The sequence below is a fragment of the Diplotaxodon limnothrissa genome, linkage group LG4 (genome assembly GCF_057381915.1).
Source record: "Diplotaxodon limnothrissa isolate DT_005_m linkage group LG4, D_limnothrissa_male_GT1.1, whole genome shotgun sequence".
In the NCBI taxonomy this organism is placed as follows: domain Eukaryota; kingdom Metazoa; phylum Chordata; class Actinopteri; order Cichliformes; family Cichlidae; genus Diplotaxodon; species Diplotaxodon limnothrissa.
The window spans coordinates 30623786-30647035 of NC_140599.1; the positions used below are offsets into that span (position 1 = coordinate 30623786).

General features: G+C 41.8%; 1 protein-coding gene across 3 annotated transcripts in view; it reads left to right on the forward strand.

Annotated features, from left to right (window-relative positions):
- ppfia3 (PTPRF interacting protein alpha 3) overlaps positions 1 to 22259 on the forward strand; it is a 28965-nt gene extending 6706 nt beyond the window's left edge. Inside the window, exons 2-30 of one of the 3 annotated variants that reach the window (XM_085352851.1) lie at positions 1079 to 1180; positions 1346 to 1585; positions 1688 to 1747; positions 3512 to 3640; positions 3770 to 3862; positions 4345 to 4397; positions 5003 to 5096; positions 5309 to 5443; positions 6250 to 6333; positions 6612 to 6743; positions 8005 to 8067; positions 8155 to 8234; positions 8490 to 8655; positions 9033 to 9223; positions 11171 to 11408; positions 12925 to 13058; positions 13144 to 13298; positions 13456 to 13555; positions 13646 to 13727; positions 13800 to 14000; positions 15877 to 15942; positions 16402 to 16428; positions 16586 to 16761; positions 17063 to 17160; positions 19410 to 19585; positions 21009 to 21077; positions 21190 to 21352; positions 21640 to 21642; positions 22207 to 22259. In XM_085352851.1, coding sequence (XP_085208977.1) covers positions 1079 to 1180; positions 1346 to 1585; positions 1688 to 1747; positions 3512 to 3640; positions 3770 to 3862; positions 4345 to 4397; positions 5003 to 5096; positions 5309 to 5443; positions 6250 to 6333; positions 6612 to 6743; positions 8005 to 8067; positions 8155 to 8234; positions 8490 to 8655; positions 9033 to 9223; positions 11171 to 11408; positions 12925 to 13058; positions 13144 to 13298; positions 13456 to 13555; positions 13646 to 13727; positions 13800 to 14000; positions 15877 to 15942; positions 16402 to 16428; positions 16586 to 16761; positions 17063 to 17160; positions 19410 to 19585; positions 21009 to 21077; positions 21190 to 21352; positions 21640 to 21642; positions 22207 to 22259 — 3363 coding nt within the window. The remainder of the gene's footprint in view (positions 1 to 1078; positions 1181 to 1345; positions 1586 to 1687; positions 1748 to 3511; positions 3641 to 3769; positions 3863 to 4344; positions 4398 to 5002; positions 5097 to 5308; positions 5444 to 6249; positions 6334 to 6611; positions 6744 to 8004; positions 8068 to 8154; positions 8235 to 8489; positions 8656 to 9032; positions 9224 to 11170; positions 11409 to 12924; positions 13059 to 13143; positions 13299 to 13455; positions 13556 to 13645; positions 13728 to 13799; positions 14001 to 15876; positions 15943 to 16401; positions 16429 to 16585; positions 16762 to 17062; positions 17161 to 19409; positions 19586 to 21008; positions 21078 to 21189; positions 21353 to 21639; positions 21643 to 22206) is intronic. The other 2 variants (XM_085352849.1, XM_085352850.1) reach the window with 2 other exon arrangements.
- Positions 22260 to 23250: the final 991 nt, after the last annotated feature.

The window sequence follows — 23250 nt, forward strand, 5'->3', positions numbered from 1 at the left end:
TTTTCTGAAAGTAACTAGAAAAACATTTTTCCATTAATATGAGGTATGCTGTCAAATATATACACCAAATATACAATCAGGAATACAGAAATTAATGTGAAAATAACTGAAATAAAACAAATGTACCATACCATACCAGCTCCATATATAAAGCACTTTAACATAAAACCAGGGTTCACAAAGTGCTGTGCATATACAAATAGCATAAGCAAAGTAAAATAAAATTATTACTAAATAAATAAGATAAAATAAAACATGTTAAAACAAATTGAGTCTAAAATATATATCTTTTAGAACAAGTTTTAAGAGATTTCAAAACAAATAAAAGGACTTTAAAAACTATCCTAAAATGTACAGGTAGCTTGATGGCAATAAAAACAAACTAATGAAAACAAAAATGATCCATTTACATCACACTTTCTAAATGAATTTGTGACTATCATCAATTTTCATATTGTTTTGCTGCATTTCATGATTTATTTATTAATTAAATCATTTATTTATTCCTGTATATGTTTTTGATGAAGGCAGTTTTGATTGCATATAGATTGGGGTCAAAATTAAAGCAAATAAAGGGACTCCAAAATGTAACAAAATGAGTTTGTTCAGTAAATTCTGTAAATTTAAACTATATGTATAGTTTAAAATTTGTACATATCTATATCTATATATATAGATAGATAGATAGATAGATAGATAGATATAGATATATATAATTGGCTAAAGCTAGAAGACTTATCCAGCCTCATTAACGTGGAGTTACATTTTCTCCTCACTACATTTTTTGGTGTCTGATGGAGAAGCAGAAGCAGATTCATGTCTTATTTGCAAAGCATCTTTAAAATAAAAGAAAACCTTGCAGCTTCAATGTAAATCAGCTGTCACACATTTCCTGACTGAATTTGAACTTCCACCCGTACGTCCCACCTGCTTGACCTTTCTGTAATCATTCTTGGATGAATGAGAGGTAAAGCAGTGTGTGTGTGTGTGTGTGATCAGTATGTCTAACCTGCACTCATGACCTCATGCAGCAGCAGCACTGTTCAGTCAATAATAGCACCCTCTTGTGACCTTGCAGGAGTTTGCAGTGCTGACCAAAGAGCTGAACCTCTGCCGGGAACAGCTGCTGGAGAGAGAGGAGGAGATCGCGGAGCTGAAGGCAGAGAGGAACAACACACGAGTCAGTACACTTCCATGTCTGTTTTACGTTATGCTCTCCTCTGATCCTGGCATGCAACCTCGCCTTTTTCTGAAAGACTTCACACGAGAAAACGTAATCCTCTGAGACATATCAGAGGCGCACTGTGGTGAGCTTTTACTGCATGTGAACCACATGTGTTTCCAGCTGCTGCTCGAACATCTGGAGTGCCTGGTGTCCCGCCATGAGCGCAGCCTGAGGATGACCGTGGTGAAGAGGCAGGCCCAGTCTCCGGCCGGGGTCTCTAGTGAGGTGGAGGTCCTAAAGGCCCTCAAGTCCTTGTTCGAGCATCACAAAGCTCTGGATGAGAAAGTGCGCGAAAGGCTACGGGTAGCTCTGGAGCGCGTGTCGGTCCTGGAGGAGGAGCTACAGTCTTCCTCCCAAGAGGTGAGTCCCTGTTTCCCTCCCACTTAGTTTTCTTTTTAGATTAGAAATAGAAGATAATTACAGATGGGGCCTCTTTAATGATTCTCTTTGCCTTGTTTTTAGGTTCTCTCTTTAAGGGAGCAAATCAAACGACGCCAGCAAGGACTAGACAACGGCAAAGAGGTAATCGAGCGCATTTCATAGGCAATAACTGTACATACAGATCATAAAGCACAGTTAGTTTATTGTAGAGGACAGAAAACAGGTTGGTTTTAGAGTTGTGTTCATACTGACCTGTGATATTGTCACAGCAACACATATATACTCTCTGCATGCAGCAGAGCAAAGCTGAAAAAACATGGCTGACATTACAAACCGCTGTGTTGTTAGCGTATAGAAGGTTTCCCGTGCTGACCATCTGTAGCTAGGCTCATAGACCCGCATTGTGTCTGTTCGCATGGTCTTTGAGTACACAGTGTGAAGGATTATAGGAATGTTAACTAACACAAGAAAGGGAGTGACAGTGGAGTTCACCACAAAGAGAAAGAAGCACAAAAGAGCAGAAACAAAGACAGCTGAGAATTTTCATTGTCTCTAACATTCTGTTCACAGCAACGAGGCTGTTTGACTGTTGTGGCTTCCTTACTTTCCGAGGCGCAGCACAAACACGAGCAGGAGTGGTCTATAGTGTGCACGTGGGTCTGCAAAGCAAAGCTCTGACTTCAACACTTGTAGTTTAATATCAGAGAAACACTCATTGTTATACAAGTAACTTTTTAACATTAACAATAAAGCGTTTAATCATGTTTTGCTATCTTTTGCTATTTTTCCTCAGACTGCATACGTAGATCTTAAAGTGGGGGTACAAGAAATAAAAGCGGCTGCTGTTTAAGGCTGCATAAATCTTTCCTCACGCTGCAGCTGGAGCGTTGATCAGGTGCCACTGATTGCCAGAAGCTGCTGCAGTTATTGCAGTAACTGTATACAGTTTATTCTTAGATCAGTAGAACTGTCATATAGCTTACAGCCATCAGTGTCAGTTTATTCCCGTTAAGCAGCATTTCAGTCATTCTTCAAGGAGGAAGTTATGCACTGGTGCCTCAAGGCAAGAAGGTCCTGAGTTTGAATCCCATCCGTCTCTGCATGTCAAATCAGTGAGCTAATTCATTAAATTGATGGTGGCTTGAGATGTTTTTATTAACATGTTATGTTCCTTGGTTACATAGATATCACAATATGATGTGTGTATTGTGTTGAAGTGTACTGATTATCAAATATTGTGAAACGGTCACAATTGGATGAGTTCTCATATAACCCACCCTCTATCTGCAACAGGATTTCTTAATTGCTTAAAAACTGTGCATTTCACAGTGTTAACGAGGAAAACTTACTCAAAATACTAACTGTTGTTTCTTTTTTTATGTACAAAAGCTTAACGAAAGAGAAAAACTGTGTAAAATCCCTGCTCCCACTTTGAAAGATGAACACATTGTAAAACCTGCACATTTACATGCACCTCTCATTCAATAACCAGAGCAGACCGACAATATATATACATTTTTTTAAACATGGGCGATTTAATAGAATTTAAAAAAATAGAGCATTTCACACATTTTTAAACCACTGTGTCACAAGATAGTCCTCTGAGTGGAAGATTAGGTTTCAGATGTTACAATAATGTTACTTTAACATATAGAAATGAAACATATTGTATTATAATTTTTATCTTACATTTCTGCAGATACAACTTTTTGCTCCACTACAATTAAATGTTGCAGAGTTCAAATTTAAGTTCTTAAATTTTGCTTCCTGGAGCGGAAATTTTTGCTTTAAAGGAAAAAAACACGACAGCAAAATCCCCGGAAAACCCATAAACTCTGGAAGTTTTATTCTTAATAATCATAATTTATCCTTTTTATATTAAATACAGTAAATCTTTTCTTTCAGAGGCTTCCCAACGGACCGTCCTCCATCCTGGACGACGGCGAAATTGACAGGCAGAGAGAGGGCGAGATAGAGAGACAGAGGTCAGAGCTGGGACAACTGAAAGAGCGACTGGCCCTCATGTGCAGACAGGTATTCGGTTCAGGAGTTCCTAAGGTCAAATGCTCTTAGCAAAACAAGCAAAATATCGCAAATCTGGAATGCTAACAGACAGAAAACGATGTGTGCCCGTTTAGCCTTGTATCCTTCATTTCCTGTCAGGTTGGCGAGATCGAGGAGCAGCTGACGTCTGCCAGGAGGGAGCTGGCCCGATCAGAGGAGACCAACCAGAAACTACAGAGGGATCTAAAGGAGGTGTGACACTCCGAGCTATGTTGTTCATACTTTTTTGTTGTGGTTACTATGCTGTTTGTTTACGTGGCTGCAGCAACTGTTGCTGTATGCAAATCACCGTGTAGCCGTGATGTCACTGGTAGAGCTGCAGGCGATTTTTCGCATGGATGTGGGCCGGTTAATCAGTCAGTGCGCTGGCAGCTGAGTGAAAGGCGTGTGGAGCGTTTTGGATTAGAGGTAGTCGAGCGAGTTTAATCAGCAAACTTTTATTTCTTGCCACGGCCTGTATCCTCCCACCCAACCCCCACTCTCATTTCTGTTGGACATAACAGGGTGCTTCTGACATCTGTCAGCGATAACTATCAACCGGTCATTATCATTCCTTAACTAATAGCAGTTCACACTGAGTGAATTATCTTTTTGAGAACGCCTCCTTGTAAATTTACCATTTGCTCTCTTACGCCTTTCTATTTGTTTCTCACAGTGGTTACATATTTTCACAGGCGCTCTGTCAAAGGGAAGACATGGAAGAGAGGATCACCACATTAGAGCGCAGGTTTGTGTTTTCTCTCCACGTCCATCAACACGGAGAAAGTGCAGGATGGAAAGCGCAATGAAGAAAATCTATAAAGACAGAAACAGTAGAATCGAAAAAGAACATTCAGAGCTATTGAATGTGCTAAACTATATTAGGTATAAATGTAGGGATTCATTCATGAATTTAATTATCTGCATATTCATTCCCCCTATTTGTTCCCATTTATTTTTTGTTTTGTTAATTTTTGAATTCATCTATTTGTTTCATAAAATTTCCTTGCATTTTGTCCCTAATTCATCTTTTTCCCATTTAAAATTGGCATTTTTATAAAAATCATGCAAATCTCATATGAAGTATGTCATATAAACTTTCCCTCCCAGAAACAAAATACATGAATAAAAACACAGATGAAATAAATAATTTTATTAATAAAATGAGCTCTATTTTTTTAAGGAATACAGAGCAAATTTAAACATTTAGTCTCATATTTTATAAATGGATTGTGTGCATTTACCCTGGATATTTATTATTTTTGGTAGATTTATTTCTTTATAGTTGACATGAAGATGACCTTTCTTCCAAAATCCCGTCCACTCACGTCTCTGTTGGGGTCTGGTTTGCAGGTACCTGAGTGCCCAGAGGGAGGCGACTTCTCTCCATGACATAAAAGATAAGCTGGAAAATGAGCTGGCCAGCAAGGAGTCACTCCACAGACAGGTTAGGTTAACAGTCCCTTTCATCTCCATGCGTGTTCATGTCTCTGCTGCTGATTGGCAGCTTGGCTGTGTTTCGCATTGGCACAGAAAGAGCATCATTAGTGCCTTTTCTACTTCCCCCCCGACGGCTTTAAACATGTCTTTTTGCCCTCGGCAATCTTCTATTGCGGTCTGAGTTCCACCTGCACTCCCTGACATCCCGCTTTCCTGCAGAGTGAAGAGAAGAACCGGCAGCTTCAGGAGCGTCTTGATGATGCCAAACAGAAGCTGCAGCAAACCCTGCAGAGAGCTGAGACGCTGCCTGAGATCGAAGCCCAGCTCGCCCAGAGAGTGGCTGCACTCAACAAGGTGTGTACGTCCTAATCGGCCTCAGTAAACCCTTGTTGGTGTATTTTGGAGTGATCCGACAGGTTTGCCAAAGTCTTGCGAGCCTTTTTATCCCCAATCGTGTTTTTTTAAACAGCAAAATTTTCTAGAGACAAAATTTAGTACGTGGATGTGTGTGCACAAATTTGGTGCGAGCTGGAATGTGCAGCAATGCAGAGACTCAGTTGCATGCGTGAGTACATGCAGGCAGGTGCAAGCAGGAGCATTTGTAAGTGCATGTTTGTGTGCATTCACGCCCACATAAAGTGTAGGGGGAAAAAAACCACAAGATGTCAAAAGATAGAAGAATAGCAAATATTTTATCAAGCCGTGGCAGCAATACATAATCAGACAAGCTGAGATGAAAGCCCGCTCAGGGCACAGAGTGAGCACAGCTATTACATCCTTGGGTGCTCAGCACGCCAAGGACTGTACACCGCAAAAATTCTTCCTGACTGACTGATTTAATTGCATGCATGTTAACCTCTTGCATTCCCGTAAAAAAATGGTTTCCTCACACCAAAAAATTTGCATAGAAGTCGCTCTGCTCTTATTAGTCAAACCTCTTCAACGACTACTGCTTCTACATGTTCGGGCAGGAAGGCTGGCGTGGAAGGATAAGATTAATGTCCTGTAAGAAACAGGAAAACAAACTTTCCTGTTACACTGTGATCTGTACAGGCATGTAACTAATTGAAGGAATAAGTCAACAAGCTGTTCCTTTTGTGTTAATTTGTATTAGTGTTGCAACATGATTCAGGCTCTAACCTTGCTCTCCAATCGCTCAGGCGGAGGAGCGTCATGGTAACTTTGAGGAGCGACTGCGACAGATGGAGGCGCAACTGGAGGAGAAGAACCAGGAGCTACAGCGAGTGAGTCACGCTTGCTTTTCCATCTTTCTGTTTTCATCCTCCCCCTCTTTTCCTTTTGTCAGGATTTACTCTGCACAAAGGCGCACTAATTTTCTAAACCCTGTATTTGACCGTGCACATTCAGATTGAAGTCGTTGTCTCTCTCTCTCTCTCTCTCTCCCTCTGTCAAGCAGATTCCCTGTTATTAACTCTCCTCCCCCCCCCTCCCTTCTCTCAGCCTCTGCACTGATTTTTAAAAATCTTTCCCTCTCGCTCATCTCGCTTACCCTGCCCCTCAGGCGAGGCAGAGGGAGAGGATGAATGACGAACACAACAAGCGCCTCTCTGACACGGTGGACAAGCTGCTGTCCGAGTCCAACGAGAGGCTGCAGCTCCATCTGAAGGAGAGGATGGCTGCCCTCGAAGAAAAGGTGACCGCCTCCGACCACAGAAAGAGTTTCCAGCCAAAGATTTTTTAAATCAGAAATGCATTAACTGCAGTAAATATTATCTTAACCCACAAATTAACTCCTGGCCTCGGGTACCTTCACTCAATTCTCTGCCCTCCAGGAAGTGACCAGTTTAAACTTGAGTACATTCCCAAGCCGTGCCTCAAACATCCATTAGCTCTTTTTGTGTCTTACTTTCATTATTCCTGGAACTCATTAATTTATAAATACAGAGATTTACTACATGTAATAGACATAAACATCCAGATTAGAAATGCCTGGTGGTTGATTTTTTTGTTAATCTCTTATCTACAATCTGTGCTTTATTTGCACTATCAGCAAACAAAAAGGTTTCTTTTCTAAATGTAAACTGCTGTGATTTTACAGCAGGTATAAAGTCCTGTTGATGATAAATTCCGGGTGGGATTAGGTTTAAAGGAATGTGCTTAAAAGTGGAGCTTTTCGTTTGCAGGGTAGCACAGTGACTTGGTAAGATGCTTACTGAGCTGTTACTTGTAGCATTGATAGTTTGCTGTAAATGTAGACTTTAAATTATACTCCTGGATTTTGAGATACGTAACATTTATAGGTGACAAATATTACTTTATTGTGAACAGGTAACACGGACAAAGTTAGCCAGTGACACAGTTTAACCGAAAACTGCATGTCTTTTCCCCACATGTGATGCAGGTCATTGAGTTCTTGCTAAAAAAGCAAATCAGTAAAATGTCTGGGGTTCAAATTCGACAGCCAGCTGGAGACTTCTCTCCAAGCACTCTGGCTTCCTCCCACAATTAAAAAAAATGCACATTAGGTTAACTGGTGATTCTAAATCGACTGTAGGTATGAGTGGTCGTTTTTTTCCTTTTTGTTAGCCCTTTAAAATTAGCGGCCTGTCTAGGGTGTACCCCATGCCTCACCTCATAAGTGCTCAGATAGGCTGCAGTGCAGCTGCAGCCCTGAATTGGCTAAGCAGAAGAAACCGAATGGGTAGATGGTTATGAAGAAGTTGCATGCATCTGTGCTTTAATGCATACATTTCTATATATGCACTGCTGTTATTGTAGATGCAATCTGCATATGTAGATCATCTGTAATTCTAATGAAACACTGGCAAGAAATTGAGTCCCTGTAAAAAAAACACACTGGTGGCAGACAGTAGACTAATTTTCTCAGATAGAACAAATAAGGTTTTCCTGAAATTCCCCTCATACTCTTATTACTTCTTATCATTTTTCTCCAGAATGCACTATCAGAGGAACTGTCCAACATGAAGAAACTCCAGGATGATCTGCTGGCAAACAAGGTGACCATACATCCAGGTTTTATTCTCAGGTTATGCTAGCAGACATGATTTTCCTCTTTTCTCTACCATTTTTTTTTTCATTTGCAGGATCAGCTGATCGCTGAGCTGGAAAGGCTTCAGCTGGAGTTGGATCAGCTGAGAGCGAGGCCTGGGGGCTCTTATTCCAGGTTGGTACCATCATTTGGACAGCTTGTAGCTGTACGTCGACTGGCTACTGTTGGGCTGTATCTTCATTTTCCGTGCTCTTTTGATTTAATCCTCTATTATTAGACAATTTTAATTTTTCACATTGATATGTTCGTTTTGCAGTATCTCAGCTTTGGAGTTGGCACATGTTATGCTTTAGTACCCCACTTTGTTTGCTGTGTGTAGGGTTAATCGTTTCATCTTATCGTGTCTCATTTCTTCTTTTATTTTTCCAGTCGCTCTCTGCCAGGCAGCGCTCTGGAGTTGAGGTATTCCCACGGAGGCGGGTCCCTCCCAACAGGTTCCACCACTCACCTGGATCCCTTCGGTAATGCCTCTGCCGGAGGCGCAGGCAATCGTCACTGGCCCCGCTGGAGCTCTGCTCATGAGGACACTACCAAGGTGAGATATTTTAAAAGGTGCTTCAGAAATCACTCTTCAAACGTTTAAAAGTGAAAGTTGGGATCCTTTTTTTTTTTTTTTTTTTTTTTTTTTTACAAAAAAAAGGTGTAGCTCAGTGATACAGTGTAGTAATTTTCAACAGCACTGACTCACTGGAGCTCAAGAAATGAGCTAAATGGGATTTGAGATACACAAAATTAGATGTTCCTAGCATAGACTGTATACAAAAGATGAACCTTTTTTTTGGATGCTGCACTCTGCACATGGGTTATTTCATATACCTACAAACTCAATTTGATGTTGAATGATTGGTATTTGCAAATGGGATCAGATGTCCGTTGTGTAGTGAATCATCCTGTCTTGCTTTGTGTGTGCAGTACTCAGATTGGGATCACACTCTGATTGGGACTGGGTTCCAGCCAGGCATGGATGTGGGATGCTCAGACGATGAGGACGACGGGGAGGCTCGGTTTGGCTCCGAGCTTCTGTCACCCAGCGGACAGACGGATGTGCAGACCCTGGCCATCATGCTGCAGGAACAGCTGGAGGCCATCAATAAGGAGATCAAGTAAGGAACGCCAAGAGCGCTTAGAGATTCAGAGAAGTAAGAATGTGAGAAACACCTCCCTACATGCTGCAGACTGACTCACACCAACACCTGCTACAACCTCAAAAATAAACATAACAGCACCTCTCAGACATGTCCTGAAGAGAAAATGCAGTTGTGGAAGAATTAATCAGATCCTGCTAGTGATGAATTAATACATTATTAGATTGTTTATGGATGCACTGACGCATAAGCAGCAGTTGCTGCTATACTCAAGGTGGAACTAGTCTTAACAACTGTGGACCCCCTTTTTCATTCAGAACTGCTTGAATTCTTCATGGCCAGTGTTGGTCAAGTTACTTGAAAAAAGTAATCAGTAACTAATTACTGATTACTTCCCCAAAAAAGTAATCCTGTTACTTTACTGATTATTTATTTCAAAAGTAATTAATTACTTAGTTACTTAGTTACTTTTTAAAAACACGATTTACAACCTGAATAGGTGATAAAGCGATAGATCTTTCAGCCCAATTCTACTTTTTCTGCATAATCATCATACAAAATGTAATCAAATGGAAAAGTCTCTTTTTAAAACTTGTTTTATCAGTTTTAATCTTTTAACTTTATGCATCAAGCAAAAATTAAATTATATGCAACATTCACTGACTGGAAGAAATTTGTTTAACATTTAAACCTATTTTCTGCACATTCCAGCACATAAAATAAAATATTTTTGTGTGTTTACACTCAGTCTTTCAAATAAATGCAAGTGAAACATAGCAGAAAATAAATAAAATTAAAGACTAGCGGTCCTGTTGCTCTATTTTCACCTGTAAAGCAGGAGTGGGTTAGGCGGAGGTTTGCCCTGGTGCAGGTGTGCCGCAGCGGTCAGTTGAAGAATCCGCGAGTTTCTCTGTGAATTTCACATTACCTGGTAGCGCACTCGGTGCTTGCTCGGAAGTTAAGGGGTTTTCTTCCCACGCAGTGAACAGCGGACGCTAATGTTTTTGTCACTTTTTATGGAATCAAACTCAAAGTAAGGTCAGTACTTCCACGCTTTAAACGCTGCACGCTCATACTCTCTCCCGCACTCAATATATTATCCATTGTTGATCTGCACACAGCTGTTGCCACAAACGTCGCACTTTCTTACGTCATTGTCATGAGACACTCTCGCAAGAAAATCACGGTTTTAGTAACGCAGTAACGCAGAGTGCTTACGGGAAAGTAACAGTAATCTAATTACCCTTTTAGCAATAGTAATCTCTTACTTTACTCGTTACTCGAAAAAGGTAATCGGATTACAGTAACGCTTTATTGCCCATCTCTGTTCATGGCACAGATTCAACAAGGCGCTGGAAACATTCATCAGAGATTCTGGTCCAATTGACACGATAGCATCACACAGTCGCTTGTCGGTTGCACATCCATGATGCAAATCTCCAGTTTCACCACATCCCAAAGGTGTTCTGTTTGGTTCACAGCTGAATTTGACTTATCAGCAATTAACATTTTGGGGAAACGCACTGATTAGCTTTCCTGTAGAGGTCTGAGTGAGGAGAATTTGCCTATTTGTCTAGATTAAATAATTAGCTAGAGCCATCAACTGCTAAGCTAGCATGGCGAATACTAGACAAAGCCATTTTTTACACACACACAAACACACAAAGTAGAAAAGTAAATTTGCCAACTTAAGTGACGCAGCTTATATGTGCAGTAGATATATTATTAGATAGAGCCAGGAGAGTTGATTCTTCTTGTCTCCAGTAATTCTGCTCTGCTGGCTGTAGCTACATTCATGACTATGGTATCAATTTTCACAGCAAGAACGCTACCAAGCTTTTTTTTCTCCAAACCGTCAAACTACTTCTTTAAGACTGTCCTGATTTGTTTAGAGCTCCAGGACACTTCTGGAGCCCTTTTCTGAGTTCTAATATTATCCACATGTTTGTTGCCCTGAAAACCCAGATTGATCCAGGAGGAGAAGGAGAACACAGAGCTGCGTGCCGAGGAGATTGAGAGCCGGGTCAGCGTGGCTTTGGACAGTCCGCCCATCCCTCCCTCTTCCCTGGGGAGAGACAGCACAGGACGGGGCTTCATCCCCACTTCCATCACATCCTCCACCCTGGCCTCCCCCTCTCCCCCCAGCTCCGGGCACTCCACCCCTCGTCTGCCTCACTCCCCTGCCCGTGAGACCGATAGACAGGTACGACTGGAATGTAGAGAAGAACTCCTATTTCAGTTCGTGTTAACCTTTTTACCTCACCGTGGTGTCAGCCTCCCTGTTTATGCAGACAGCTCCTCCAGACAGTGAGTCATTTAAATAAAGCATAAGTAATCACGCAGATGGGGTCAAGAAGTTTAGTTATTCTTCAGCGGCAACAATGTCAGATTGGGAAAGTTTGATTTAAGTGACTCGTGGTGCGGTATGAAGGTTCCAGCAACGGGCAGATAGATTACAAGTAATGGTGCAATAAACAAAAAGCAAGCTGTCAGTGGTGATTTTGAAAATTGATCATGTTTATGTAGGCGTTCAGTGAGAATGGCAAGATTGGTTACAGTTAGGAAGCTGGATGTAAGCCAAGGAAAATAACTCTTTTAAGGCTGTAGCAGGAAACCTAGTCGGCTCCGGCTCCTCTTCACGTCATAAAGGTGAGCTGTGCAACTAAACTTGTAAAATCAAAGAACTCCTCTTGCATTAATCTCAATTTTTAACTATTTGGTAAAAAAAAAAAAACAGGAAAAGGATTACATTTCTAAACAAATAGGATATATTAATATAACAGTTGTTGATTAGTAGATTTTGCTCATGTTTTTCAAAGCAGGGCTTGCTGTTGTCCCCTTTTTCCATTTTTTTAGTTGTTTACATGCATCATTGTTGGACAGAGTTGAGAGAATCAGGTCTGGACAGCGTCTGAAGTTGACTTTCTCGAGTATAACGCACAGAAAGACACTGACAGCTTCAGACAAGTTGTTAGAAATGGATATATTTTGTGCCGTTATGTCGCAGTCAGAAATCATTCGAAGGCAAAACTTCAAACGTTTTATTCAGTCTAAATCGAGCAATTTGTGGCTAAGATGAATCTTATTGTTGGGACCTACAGTCACGTAAATAACAAGGTTTTCACCGTGCTGCGTGCAGTCCTGTGAAAAAATACATTCCATGATTCAGCAGCTTGTAGAACCACTTCTAGCAGCAATAACCTGAAGTATTCATGAAGTGATCAGTTTCTGTGTGCCTTTATTAGTCTCTCACATTGTTGTGCATTAATGTTGCTTATTCTCAATATTGGTTTGCATTCATTTAAGCACAGCGCTCTTAGGATACCACCACAGCATTTCATTCTGAGCTCCGGCTCGGTCTTTTCTGTTTTGGTGTAGATTCTTTTTGTGGATTTGCTGCTGTGCTTGGCGTCGTTGTTCTGTCGTGTGACTTAATTTGGGCCAAGCTTTAGCTGTCAAACAAATGGAGTCACATTTGACTTTAGAATCCAGCAAAAATGTAAGAAATCTGTTTCGGCCAGTCTCAGTCACAGTTGTGGCTTGGCAATATTAATAATGATGCTACAACAGGTAAAAAACATACTTAGAATATAGTAGCTAATATTTTTTTAATTTACAGACAAAACATTTAAGCAGAGCAGAGCTCACAACATCCATAAAATTATAATTTTTGTGTTTGCATCTACTGCAAATTATACAGTTTACATTTTATATTCCAGAACAGCAAAGATGATGACCGATCCCTCGCTCTTCTTGACTCTACACCTCCTCCCACTCCTCGTGCGCTGCGATTGGACAGGATGGCCCTCACCCATCCGGGAGCGATGCTCGATGACCCCAGAGAGTTTCGCAGGTAAGACGGCTGCGCATTCAAGCGTGATGCTTTCAATGTGTATTTGTTTTTCCAACTTTAGTTACTTTCTTTGTCTCTCCTTCAGTCTCTCGGCAGATGGCAGCAGCACCAACAGCAGCCAAGATTCACTCCACAAGGCCAGCAAGAAGAAAAGCATCAAGTCTTCCATCGGCCGGCTTTTTGGGAAGAAGGAAAAAGGAAGGATGGGCCAACCTGGACGGGATGGATCTGTTTCTCTTGGTAAACTGATAAAAGATAAGGGAGGGACTGACTGAGCATGAGTAATCCATGCTGTCAGCATTTACATCTAAACACTTTATTGGCTCGGTGAATTCGGAGCCAGAAAAGTGTTCTTATCTAGTTCTTGCAATCTTTGACATCACTGTATGTTTCCCAGCATCTACACCCTCTGAAGACCTGGCATCTGGAGACCCAATGGGAATGAATAAGACGGGAACTCTTGGTCCAGCAGATAAAGACCGCCGCAGCAAGAAGAAGTCAGTGAATTATATGCTGTGCGTTTCATATTTTGATCTTTTAATCGGACAGCACCAAATAAGAAATCTCTCTGTTAAATCTCTTATCAGGCATGAGCTGCTGGAAGAAGCATGTCGCCAAGGACTTCCTTTTGCATCTTGGGATGGACCTACTGTTGTGTCGTGGTTAGAGGTAGGTGATCATAGAACTGAGATCTGAATGAAACTTTCATCTTGATTTAATCCACTCCTTGCCTCCTTCTAGCTGTGGGTGGGAATGCCAGCTTGGTACGTCGCCGCATGCCGTGCCAACGTGAAGAGCGGCGCGATCATGGCCAACCTGTCCGACACGGAGATCCAGAGGGAGATCGGCATCAGCAACCCGCTGCACCGCCTCAAACTGCGGCTGGCCATCCAGGAGATGGTGTCCCTCACCAGCCCGTCTGCCCCAGCCAGCACTCGCTCTGTGAGACTCTGAAACTGCACATACATTTAACAAGTCCATAGCCAAGGGGAGCACAAAATTATTAGCTATAAATTATAAAATGCTCTGGTACATAAAAAATGCATATCTACCTCATGGCATTATATGAAATAGTCACAAAAACCCAAGCCCTTTTTTCCATGCCGTCAGCACAGCTTTGAAACGGACGTATTTCATTTCAAAATATGTTTCATGTCTGCACCACATATGTTTACAGAGTAAGTACATCACCATGGTAACCAAGAAAACAGAGCTTCACGAAGCCGCAACTTTGCGCTTTAACCCAAACGGTGATCAAACATATTCGAGTGATGTTGGTCACCTAAATGTAACCAAACAATGAATGAACGTGTAAATGAAAAGCAAAAGAAATATACAGCAGAAACATGAACGGTAGTGTGAGAGGTGAAATTACTTATGCCTCCTGCTTCTCCCGAGAATTAGACTTTTTCGCCCAGCATGACGGATAAATAGATTGGATTTTGTTCATTTTTGCAGAACTTCCATAAAACTTGGTAATATCTACAGATGGGAGTCGTTTAGGCTGTGGGTTTTCGAATCCAGTTAGGTCCAATGGCTTATGAAACTGCAGATGTATGTGCCTAATATCTAGGATTATGAGTGGGTCATTGGAAAATGTTCGATCTTGTAGGGGGTCCCTGATCCTAGAGGCTAAAGGGGGGGACCTCCAAAATTATAAGCCCTATTTTAAAACTCTCATTTACCTTAAAGAATGAATATTTTCTCATGATAAAAAGATCCCAGTCTAGACAGCTTCCCCCTAGAATTAAAGGTAAAGAAGCCTTTAATCGGAGCACACTAAGACCTTAAACGCCTTCATATGTCGATTTATGTATTCATTTGGGACGGATATCTATCTTTCTGCTGAGTATAGACTTTTTGCTCAGAGTAGCGCCTTGCCGCATCCATATTTAAAGTCTGAGGTAAATGTTGAGCCAGATGTTTGTTGTTTAGAGACTGGCACAAATTATCAGATTATAGTCTCTGTGAAGGCCACATAATTAGCGCCAAATGTCACAGTTGCTAGTCATAAAATTAAAATGTGACTTGGAATATATGATATTAATAAGGAATGATGTAATAGAAATAGCCTGTTGGGGCACATGACATGTAGGATGTAGGATTAGAAAGAGAAAGAAAGAAAACAGATGCAGATAAAAATGAATGCTAACAAACATGAAGCCTATTCTACACGTGATAAATGTCCAAAATGATAAAGATATGAATGGAAATAGGCTCTGCTGGGAGTGACGGGGTTCACCTTTGTCATCTGGAAAACATTGGCAACAAAAACTTTGCCCTCTCCCTCGGCAACAAAGACAAACCAGATGTTGAAAAATGTAGTAAAAGTGCTGCACGCACATGCATTTGTGGCACTGTTTTTTCCTCCGCTTCCTCAAGCAAGATAAAGTGAAAAATAGCTGAAAGCCATCTTCTTTAAGGCGTCTGCTTTGGAGCTTTTAACAAATGGCAGATTTTGGTTTTTCTTGGCTTTCCCTTTTCTGCATTTGGCTTCCTCTCTATTTACAGTAGAAATCATATTAATGATACGGTGAAATGCGGAAGATGATCAATCGTGCAATTTTGCCCAACAGGCTGAGCAGATTCATTAGTTATCGGTTCACATAAGCCCATCGAACCTCTTGTTCGTGGAAATCACCATGGCAATGAGTCTTCTGTTGTGGTTGGCTGACATCTTTTGATGTGGCTGTTTTGGCATCGCGAAAATGTTCGAGTGTTGACTCATTGCTGTAGACAGACAGTGAAGTGTGGTGTGTGTGCATTTTTTGTAATCTTTTATCTCACTGCTTCGCTTCTTTTGTTCACATAACTGCAGTCTACCAGTAACGTGTGGATGACCCACGCAGAGATGGAGTCTCTGAACGCCGCCACCAAGCCCCCGGTTAGTGCCCCAGCCGTCCTGTCTCTGTCTGACAAACTGCCCTTTTATGGTCATGGTTATTTTATTTTATTTATTTTGAATAATGTTGAGCGTCTCGTCCGGTCTGAATCACGTTGATGAGTCTCTCCCCTCCCTTCTCCTCTCTCTCCTTGTACTTCTTTTTTGTACTTCTGTCTCTCTGTGGGCCCAGGCCATAGTGTTGAGCATCTTCTTCTCTCCCTGTTGTTGCCGTTTCAGTGTGAACTGCTTCCAACTAATTACCCGTTCACTAACACACTGTTCCTCCCTTTTGTCCTCTTTTCCCGCTGCTGCTGTTGCTGCTTCCTCCTCTGCTGCTCCTTCACTATCTATCCATTCGTCCACTTTGCTCTTCACCTCCGCACCCCTCTCCCTCACCACCTCCACATCACTCTCTCTGGCTCTGTCTCTCTTCGTCTTCCTCTTCTCTTCTCTCTGCAGGAGCTGAAAGAGTTCAGCTGGGATCAGGTAAGGGATCAGCTGCGCCTTTTTGAAAAAAAGTTCGCGCAACATGCTGCGTATTTGTCACTCATTTCATCTCTAACAGCAGTGAGTCATTTGCAGCGCCATCAGATACGAGGCCGAGCGTGAATCAGTGTTGCTCATCTGTGGTTGTCCCCCCCAGATACTGGCCTATGGCGATATGAATCATGAGTGGGTGGGCAACGAGTGGCTGCCCAGCCTGGGCTTGCCGCAGTATCGGAGCTATTTCATGGAGTCCCTGGTGGATGCTCGCATGCTGGACCACCTGACCAAGAAAGAGCTGCGAGGACAGCTCAAGATGGTGGACAGCTTCCACAGGTAGAGCTCGGCTTCATAACTCATGCTCTTTTGTCACGTCTCGTGTTTACAAAACTCTTACTCTCCTACCTTTGTGTGCATGTGACAAGGGAATTTTGAAGGTGTTAAAAGACAATGGTTATGGCACTCTGACAGCTCAGTTGTGTGTCTCCAGGCCTTCTCTGAGTTCTCTTTTGAAGGAGTGAAAGGGTCAGAGGTGCTGGGTTGTTAATGCTTTCTGAGCACATGTGAGAGTGGAAACACGCCCTCCTCGGTTAACCTGCTTGAACCCCTGACCCTCTGGCTCTTTGCCCTCTCCCAGGGTCAGCTTGCATTACGGCATCATGTGCCTGAAGCGTCTAAATTACGATCGCAAGGAGCTGGAGAGGAGGAGAGAGGAGAGCGCCCACCATAACAAAGGTGACCCCTTGTTTCTCTGCCATTATCTCACCTTTCACGCCCCAGTGGAGGGATGGTATTGTACAGTTCTCCGAGCCAGTAGAAGCAGCTAATTCGTTTATTCATGTGGTGCTTTTGTGCTGTGTAAAGCATACCTTAGTGACTACTAACTGCAGGTTATTTGTTTTATTTGACTATTAATTTTATTGCATTTTTACCATCACCTTGTTGATCTGTTAGACCGCGGTTTTTATTGCCTGTGCTATTTCATGTGCCGTGCACAGCTCAAGTTTAAGAAGCAAAGCATTTTTTCTTGTGGAAAGGCAGAAATCCTGTGTGTTTCTGGAGCTCATCGTAACCAAACTGGACCAAGCACAAACTAATAACTAGCAGTCTTGGTTAAATACAGCTTCGAATAGAAACTCGCACTAATCTGGTGGTGTCGTAAACATTTAAACTTCTACCAAACATCAATAGAACATCAATCTTATCACAGCCGTAACAAGCTGATGTGAATACCATGAATACATCTTTTCACAGCCTCCTACATGCTGTCCCTGAGCAGAGAACAAGTCTGACTGGTACCATCTCCTGTTTGGCTTACGTGTCAGAAAAGGCCGCTTCCCACCTGGATTATCAAAGTGTAATTCGGAGTTTATGTGTGAACTTGAATCTTAGCTCCTTATACAGTTTTAAATAAACACGAGCCGCATGGCTCTACAAAGGCTGAAAATCACCTGCATCCGCTAATCGAATCTCTGGATTCAGATAAGTTTGTGATATTTTATTGAGACTAACGAGACCATACATGAAGCTCAATTTGATGTATTTGTAAAGTTATGATGCAAAATGCAATTGTGCCATGTCTTGCATGGGTAAAGAAGCTTTTCAAGCATTCTTTGGTTCCCATCTTGATAACTTCGAAGCAGGGTCAAACCACACCTCTGCTAAAAACTGTTATGCATATCTGTGCAAAATCTTTTGAGTTGTTCTGATAAAGAACAAACCAACAACATAAAATGCAGTGGCAGAGGTAAAGATTCATACCTTATATTTATATTGATACTGATCAGTATATATTTTTAATTGTTGTTGTTTTTTTAATTCTAGTATTTGTTAACCCAGCAAAGAGCAAAACCCCACACAATTTACTGTCTGAAACAGAGAAATAGCAACAAGCACTGGTACCCTGGATATTTTATCTGTTTTAAATGTCATATCACCATGTTGTATAGGTGGCTGATCAGTTCAAGTTATAGCTTTCTTCTGTCTGAATTATTTTCTCAGATTTGGCTGCTTCACCCTGTTTCAGTGTGACATTATGTTTGTTTCTGACCTGCCATCAGTCTACACTGCCAGCACCCTTTTACCAAACTGCCTAACATCTCTGCGGACGGTTTCCAGACTAATAAGAATTTATCATCTGCATAAAGGAGTAATAAGATTATGTAATCTCCGTAAAATGATGCACTATTTGAGAAGCTAAAACATTTAGAAAACAGTTTTTAATGACTAAACCTTTCCATTCTTCACAAGTTTGGGGGTTTTAGAATTTTAGCAGGGAAAGCTGCTGTACTGCTTTTAACTTTTGTCAAATCTCTTTAAAGTAAGCAGATGTAAAAAAGGAAAGTCTTTACAAGTAAACTATAAAAATACTTTCTTGCATCAGCGCTGGCATGTAAAAAAAAAAAAAGTGAAACAAAAAAACCCTTAATAATGGTTATTTTCTTTGATTTCTCACGTTCCTGGGAATTCCTGTGTTTAGACCACCCATTGTTTTTCCCCCCTCCTCGTCATACCTAGAAGAGATTATAAGCCACAACCTTCTAGCTTGGCTGGATAATGATTACATAAATGTCAACACGTTCGGTCATTAAACAAACCCAAATCTCTCGCACTCCCACTGCTGCGCCTTGAAAAACACATGTTGTGCATTTACAGTCAGTTCATCTTGGCTTCTCCCCAGAGGAATCATGCAGATGAGGAAATTAGCGAATCTGGGTTTGTCTGATGATAGGCCTGACCTGTGTTGTCCATGTGCAGAAAATAAATCAGTTAGTCAAATGTTTCATTATTTCCTCTGATCGCTGACCCTTACAGAAGACGGTTAATAAATCTGAGCAGCCCTGCATGTGTTTATGTATCCAAATTAAACTAAAGGAGGTGACTTCAGTTTTAATAAAGATTTAAAAATAGTGTGCAGACAGCTTTCTGTTTGCAGATGAATGCCTCTCCTCCCTTCCTTTCACCTCCTCCCTTTCTCTTCCTAGATGTGATGGTATGGTCCAATGAGCGTGTGATGTGCTGGGTGCAGAGCATCGGTCTGAAGGAGTACGCCGACAACCTCCGGGAGAGCGGCGTCCACGGGGCTCTGCTGGCTTTAGACGACACATTTGACTACACTGACCTGGCCCTGCTGCTGCAGATCCCCAATCAGAACACACAGGTAGTGAATTCATTGTCGATGCACATCAAGAGAAATGTCTTTGCATCAAAGTCTGTTCCTACGTCCAAGACAATTTATCAGATATTTTGCACTTTAAGATCCCTATAAACTTTTTTAGATTTTGATAATTTGCCATTTTTAGACAGAACAAGTTTAGCCAGTTCTGTGGTATTTACCCTAACCCTAATCTGAGTTATACAACAGGCAGCACAGTGGCAGAATTGTTTTTTTTGTTGTTTTTTTTGTTTGTTTTTTTGTTTTTTTTTTGTTGGCAGAATTGTTAACACTGTTGCATCACAGAAGGAAGATTCTGGGTCCAGCTGGGACTGTGTGGAATTTGTATATTCGCTCTGTGCCTGTGTGCTTTCCTTTCAGGTGTTTCAGGCTCTTCCTCCAGTCTAAAGGCATGTAATTTAGGCTAATTAGCCAAAAAGTTGGCCACTGTTAGAAATGGTTCACCGTATCTCTATGATGGGCAGGCGACCTGTCCAGTGCGTACCCCACCTCTCACCCTATGACACCCAGTGTAGGCTCCAGGCCTGCTGTGACCCTGAAGTGTTTGTGATAATGGATGAATTTCTATTTATATGGCAACAAATTCCTAAAAACCAAGCAAAAATGCCTTTCCCCAGCTGTAATAGTGGGAACTACTGCAAAGGCAGTTTTGAGTACTTTGACTGGTGTTTATCTTTCTATCTGGAAGTCAGTGGACAGACGTAGTCAACACAATGATGTCACACATCTCCAAGATACAGTCCCAAAACATTTACAAGTTTGGAGTTGAGATCAAAATGAAAAAAAAAGCTCAAGTTTGGGTGTGGTACGACCCATGTGGACCGAGTGTTCATTGAAAAAGTAGTGTTGACTGCTGAAGATGAGCCTGAATGCCAGCATGTTTATATATGTGTGTGAGTTGTGTCATCGCAAAACACAAGCCAAAGTACTCTAAACTGCGATTGTACGAGTCTGTAGGGCCACATTTTGCCATGATGACACACATTCAAAGCAATCCCAGTTATGCTATCGTACCTGTAGCAAAGGTTTTGGGTGTAGCTGTATCCAAAATTCCTCTTGCTATTGCAGAAATGTATGCAAAAAGGGCGTATGTAATTAGGTGCACCATTGCACACTTAGTTAAACATATATAAGAAAATTAGTAATATAATAACTGTCTTTAAAAAGATCTTCTCAGCCTCTCCGTCTCAAATAGAATTACGTCTGTTATGTCTAAAAATGTCTAAAATGACACGTCAGGAGTTAAGTGCAGAGGTTGTTCCTGTTGCACTGAAAATCGAATGAGAATCCACAGTATTGTTATAAAATAGGTATCATGTTCAAAGAATTAATGTATGCCAGCATAGCAGAGCAGCCCTGATCTGAAAATGCATCAATCTCCAAGCTCTCCATCACCTCTATCCTGCAGGCCAGACAGCTCCTGGAGCAAGAGTACAACTCCCTCATCTCCATGGGAACTGAGAGACGGCCCGATGAGGTGAGCATGCTAATATGTCTTTAAAAAAAGAAAACAAAATACCCATGAAGAATACAAAGGTTGTTTGCATGAGGATCCATCTTAAGGCTCACGACATGTGTCTCGCTGACAGGATGGGACTAAGACATTCACCCGCTCTCCCTCCTGGAGGAAGATGTTTAGGGAGAAAGACCTGCGGGGCGTGACCTCTGACTCTGCCGAGACCCTGCCTGCTAACTTCCGTGCCTCAGCCATCTCTACACCCTCCGTTACCCTGAGGAAGGTTCAGAGTGAAGGTGAGTATGACCCCGTGACCTCTGAAACATTTGCTCTCACCTCCGGATTCGTTCAGCTCTTTTCAGCCCTCGAGTCGCGTCACCATTTAGAGGACGAAACACTTAATGTTCTCATTTCCTGGCAGCCAATTACTGCAGTTTAGTCAAAGCTCCTGGAATCTCAGCGATTCACACAAGGTGATTTCTATTTGGAGGTTTATAGGAAGACGACAGGGAGACCAATCTCACTCCAGACTCAAATGTTTTACTCAAAATGCAATTTTCTTTTCAAAAACCTCACCAAACAGCTGGTAAATATGAAGATAAAAGTCAAAACAAAGCAGTGAGTGAAACAAACCACAGTTTAAAATAAGTATTATAAACATCAGTTAAAGGTTTACCGTAACCACTTCCAGGCAGTTGTTTACAAACCCAATTAGTAAGCATTATTAATTATCCATCATTGTTAACGATGTTAAACCAAAGCTCAATTTACTTTTATTAATGATGGTTATTATAAAGCACCAGATTCTTGCATTTGTAATCTCAGGGAACCACACATAGCAAGGTCATATCCTTACATTTAAACCTAATAAGTCCTCCTTGAGGTCTGGAGACCCTTCTTAAAACTTCCTTTTAACAGGAAGAAACATGAAGGGAGGGTGTCTGCCTTAAAAGGTCAGTGTGAGGGAAGAGCAGAGTGAGGACCTTATGAAGAGCATTTGAAAAACTGGGGCAGACGCTTCAAAGTACAGAGGAAGACTATTTTCCCTCATTCCTCCTCTTAATAGGAATGCCTCTGGAAGGTCAGTGCTGTTTAAAAGACTTTGCAGTTATAATAATAACCCCCCTCTGTGTCTCGGTTTCCAACACAGCCAGCTCTGGTGCCCGGGGTGAATCTGCCTCAGTGAGGACGTACTCCTGTTGAGTGGCTGAGGTGAGAACCCTCCGACTTATTAATTAAACAGTCTGGTTTCATTCGTTTCATGACACAAACATTTCCTCTAAGCTTCAGAGATAGCTTGCACATGTGTCCAAACTCTCCCTTTTTTTTGAAGTCTTTGTTTTATGTATTTGTTTGTTGCAGTTTGGGAATTTTAAAGTGCTTGGTTTGGTTGGTTGGTGGGGCTTTGAGCTGAGTTGAATTGAGGCCACAGAAGCAGTGACGTGGCAGTAATGTTGTTTCTCTCCCCCCAGGGCGCTGACAGGATTGTGACTAGAGGACCCTCTCGCTCATCCACGGAGAAAGAAGCAATGAATATAACCATTTAACTTTAAATAAATCTTTCAGTCTGACCATTCTGCAATAACAGAAGAAAAGAAATAAGGGGGAAATCAAGAATGTATGAATGTATTTGCGAAGACTGCGAAGGTTGAAACGGATACGCTGTTTTCTCCCTCTGTCTCTCACTACCTTCTCAACTCTTCCTCTCTCAGTGCGAAGGGTGCGAAAAGGACAACACCGGTGTCGGTTAGAGTCGGTGCCGTTGCGCTGCGTAGGTCTCTCCTTTCTTCATTCCTGTCCACGTAAAGTTAGCAGAGTTGGCAATATCAGGGCTCATTTTCCTACCTACAGAAAAAAATAACACTTGCTGCCATTTATTGTCTTACAGTTTGAAAACAAGTAAATGTGTCGCCTTACAACTTCTGCTCAACAACAGGTGTTTTATAACGAGGGCCGGTACAGAAAGTAACCTCACCGTAAAGTCTGGAGAGGACCGAGAGGGTGTTAAAACTGAGTGACGACTTGGAGGGGAAATGGCTAGGTGGACATAAACGTGTCATAAACTACACCGGTGTTCTCCTTTGTACTAAAGGGCTGGCTGGTGTCTAGTGTCAGCCATTGTGGCTCTTTGTTGGCTTCTATGGTCCTGTCAGGGGTTGGTTGCGGTGGTGTAGTAAAATCCGTCTGAATTCAG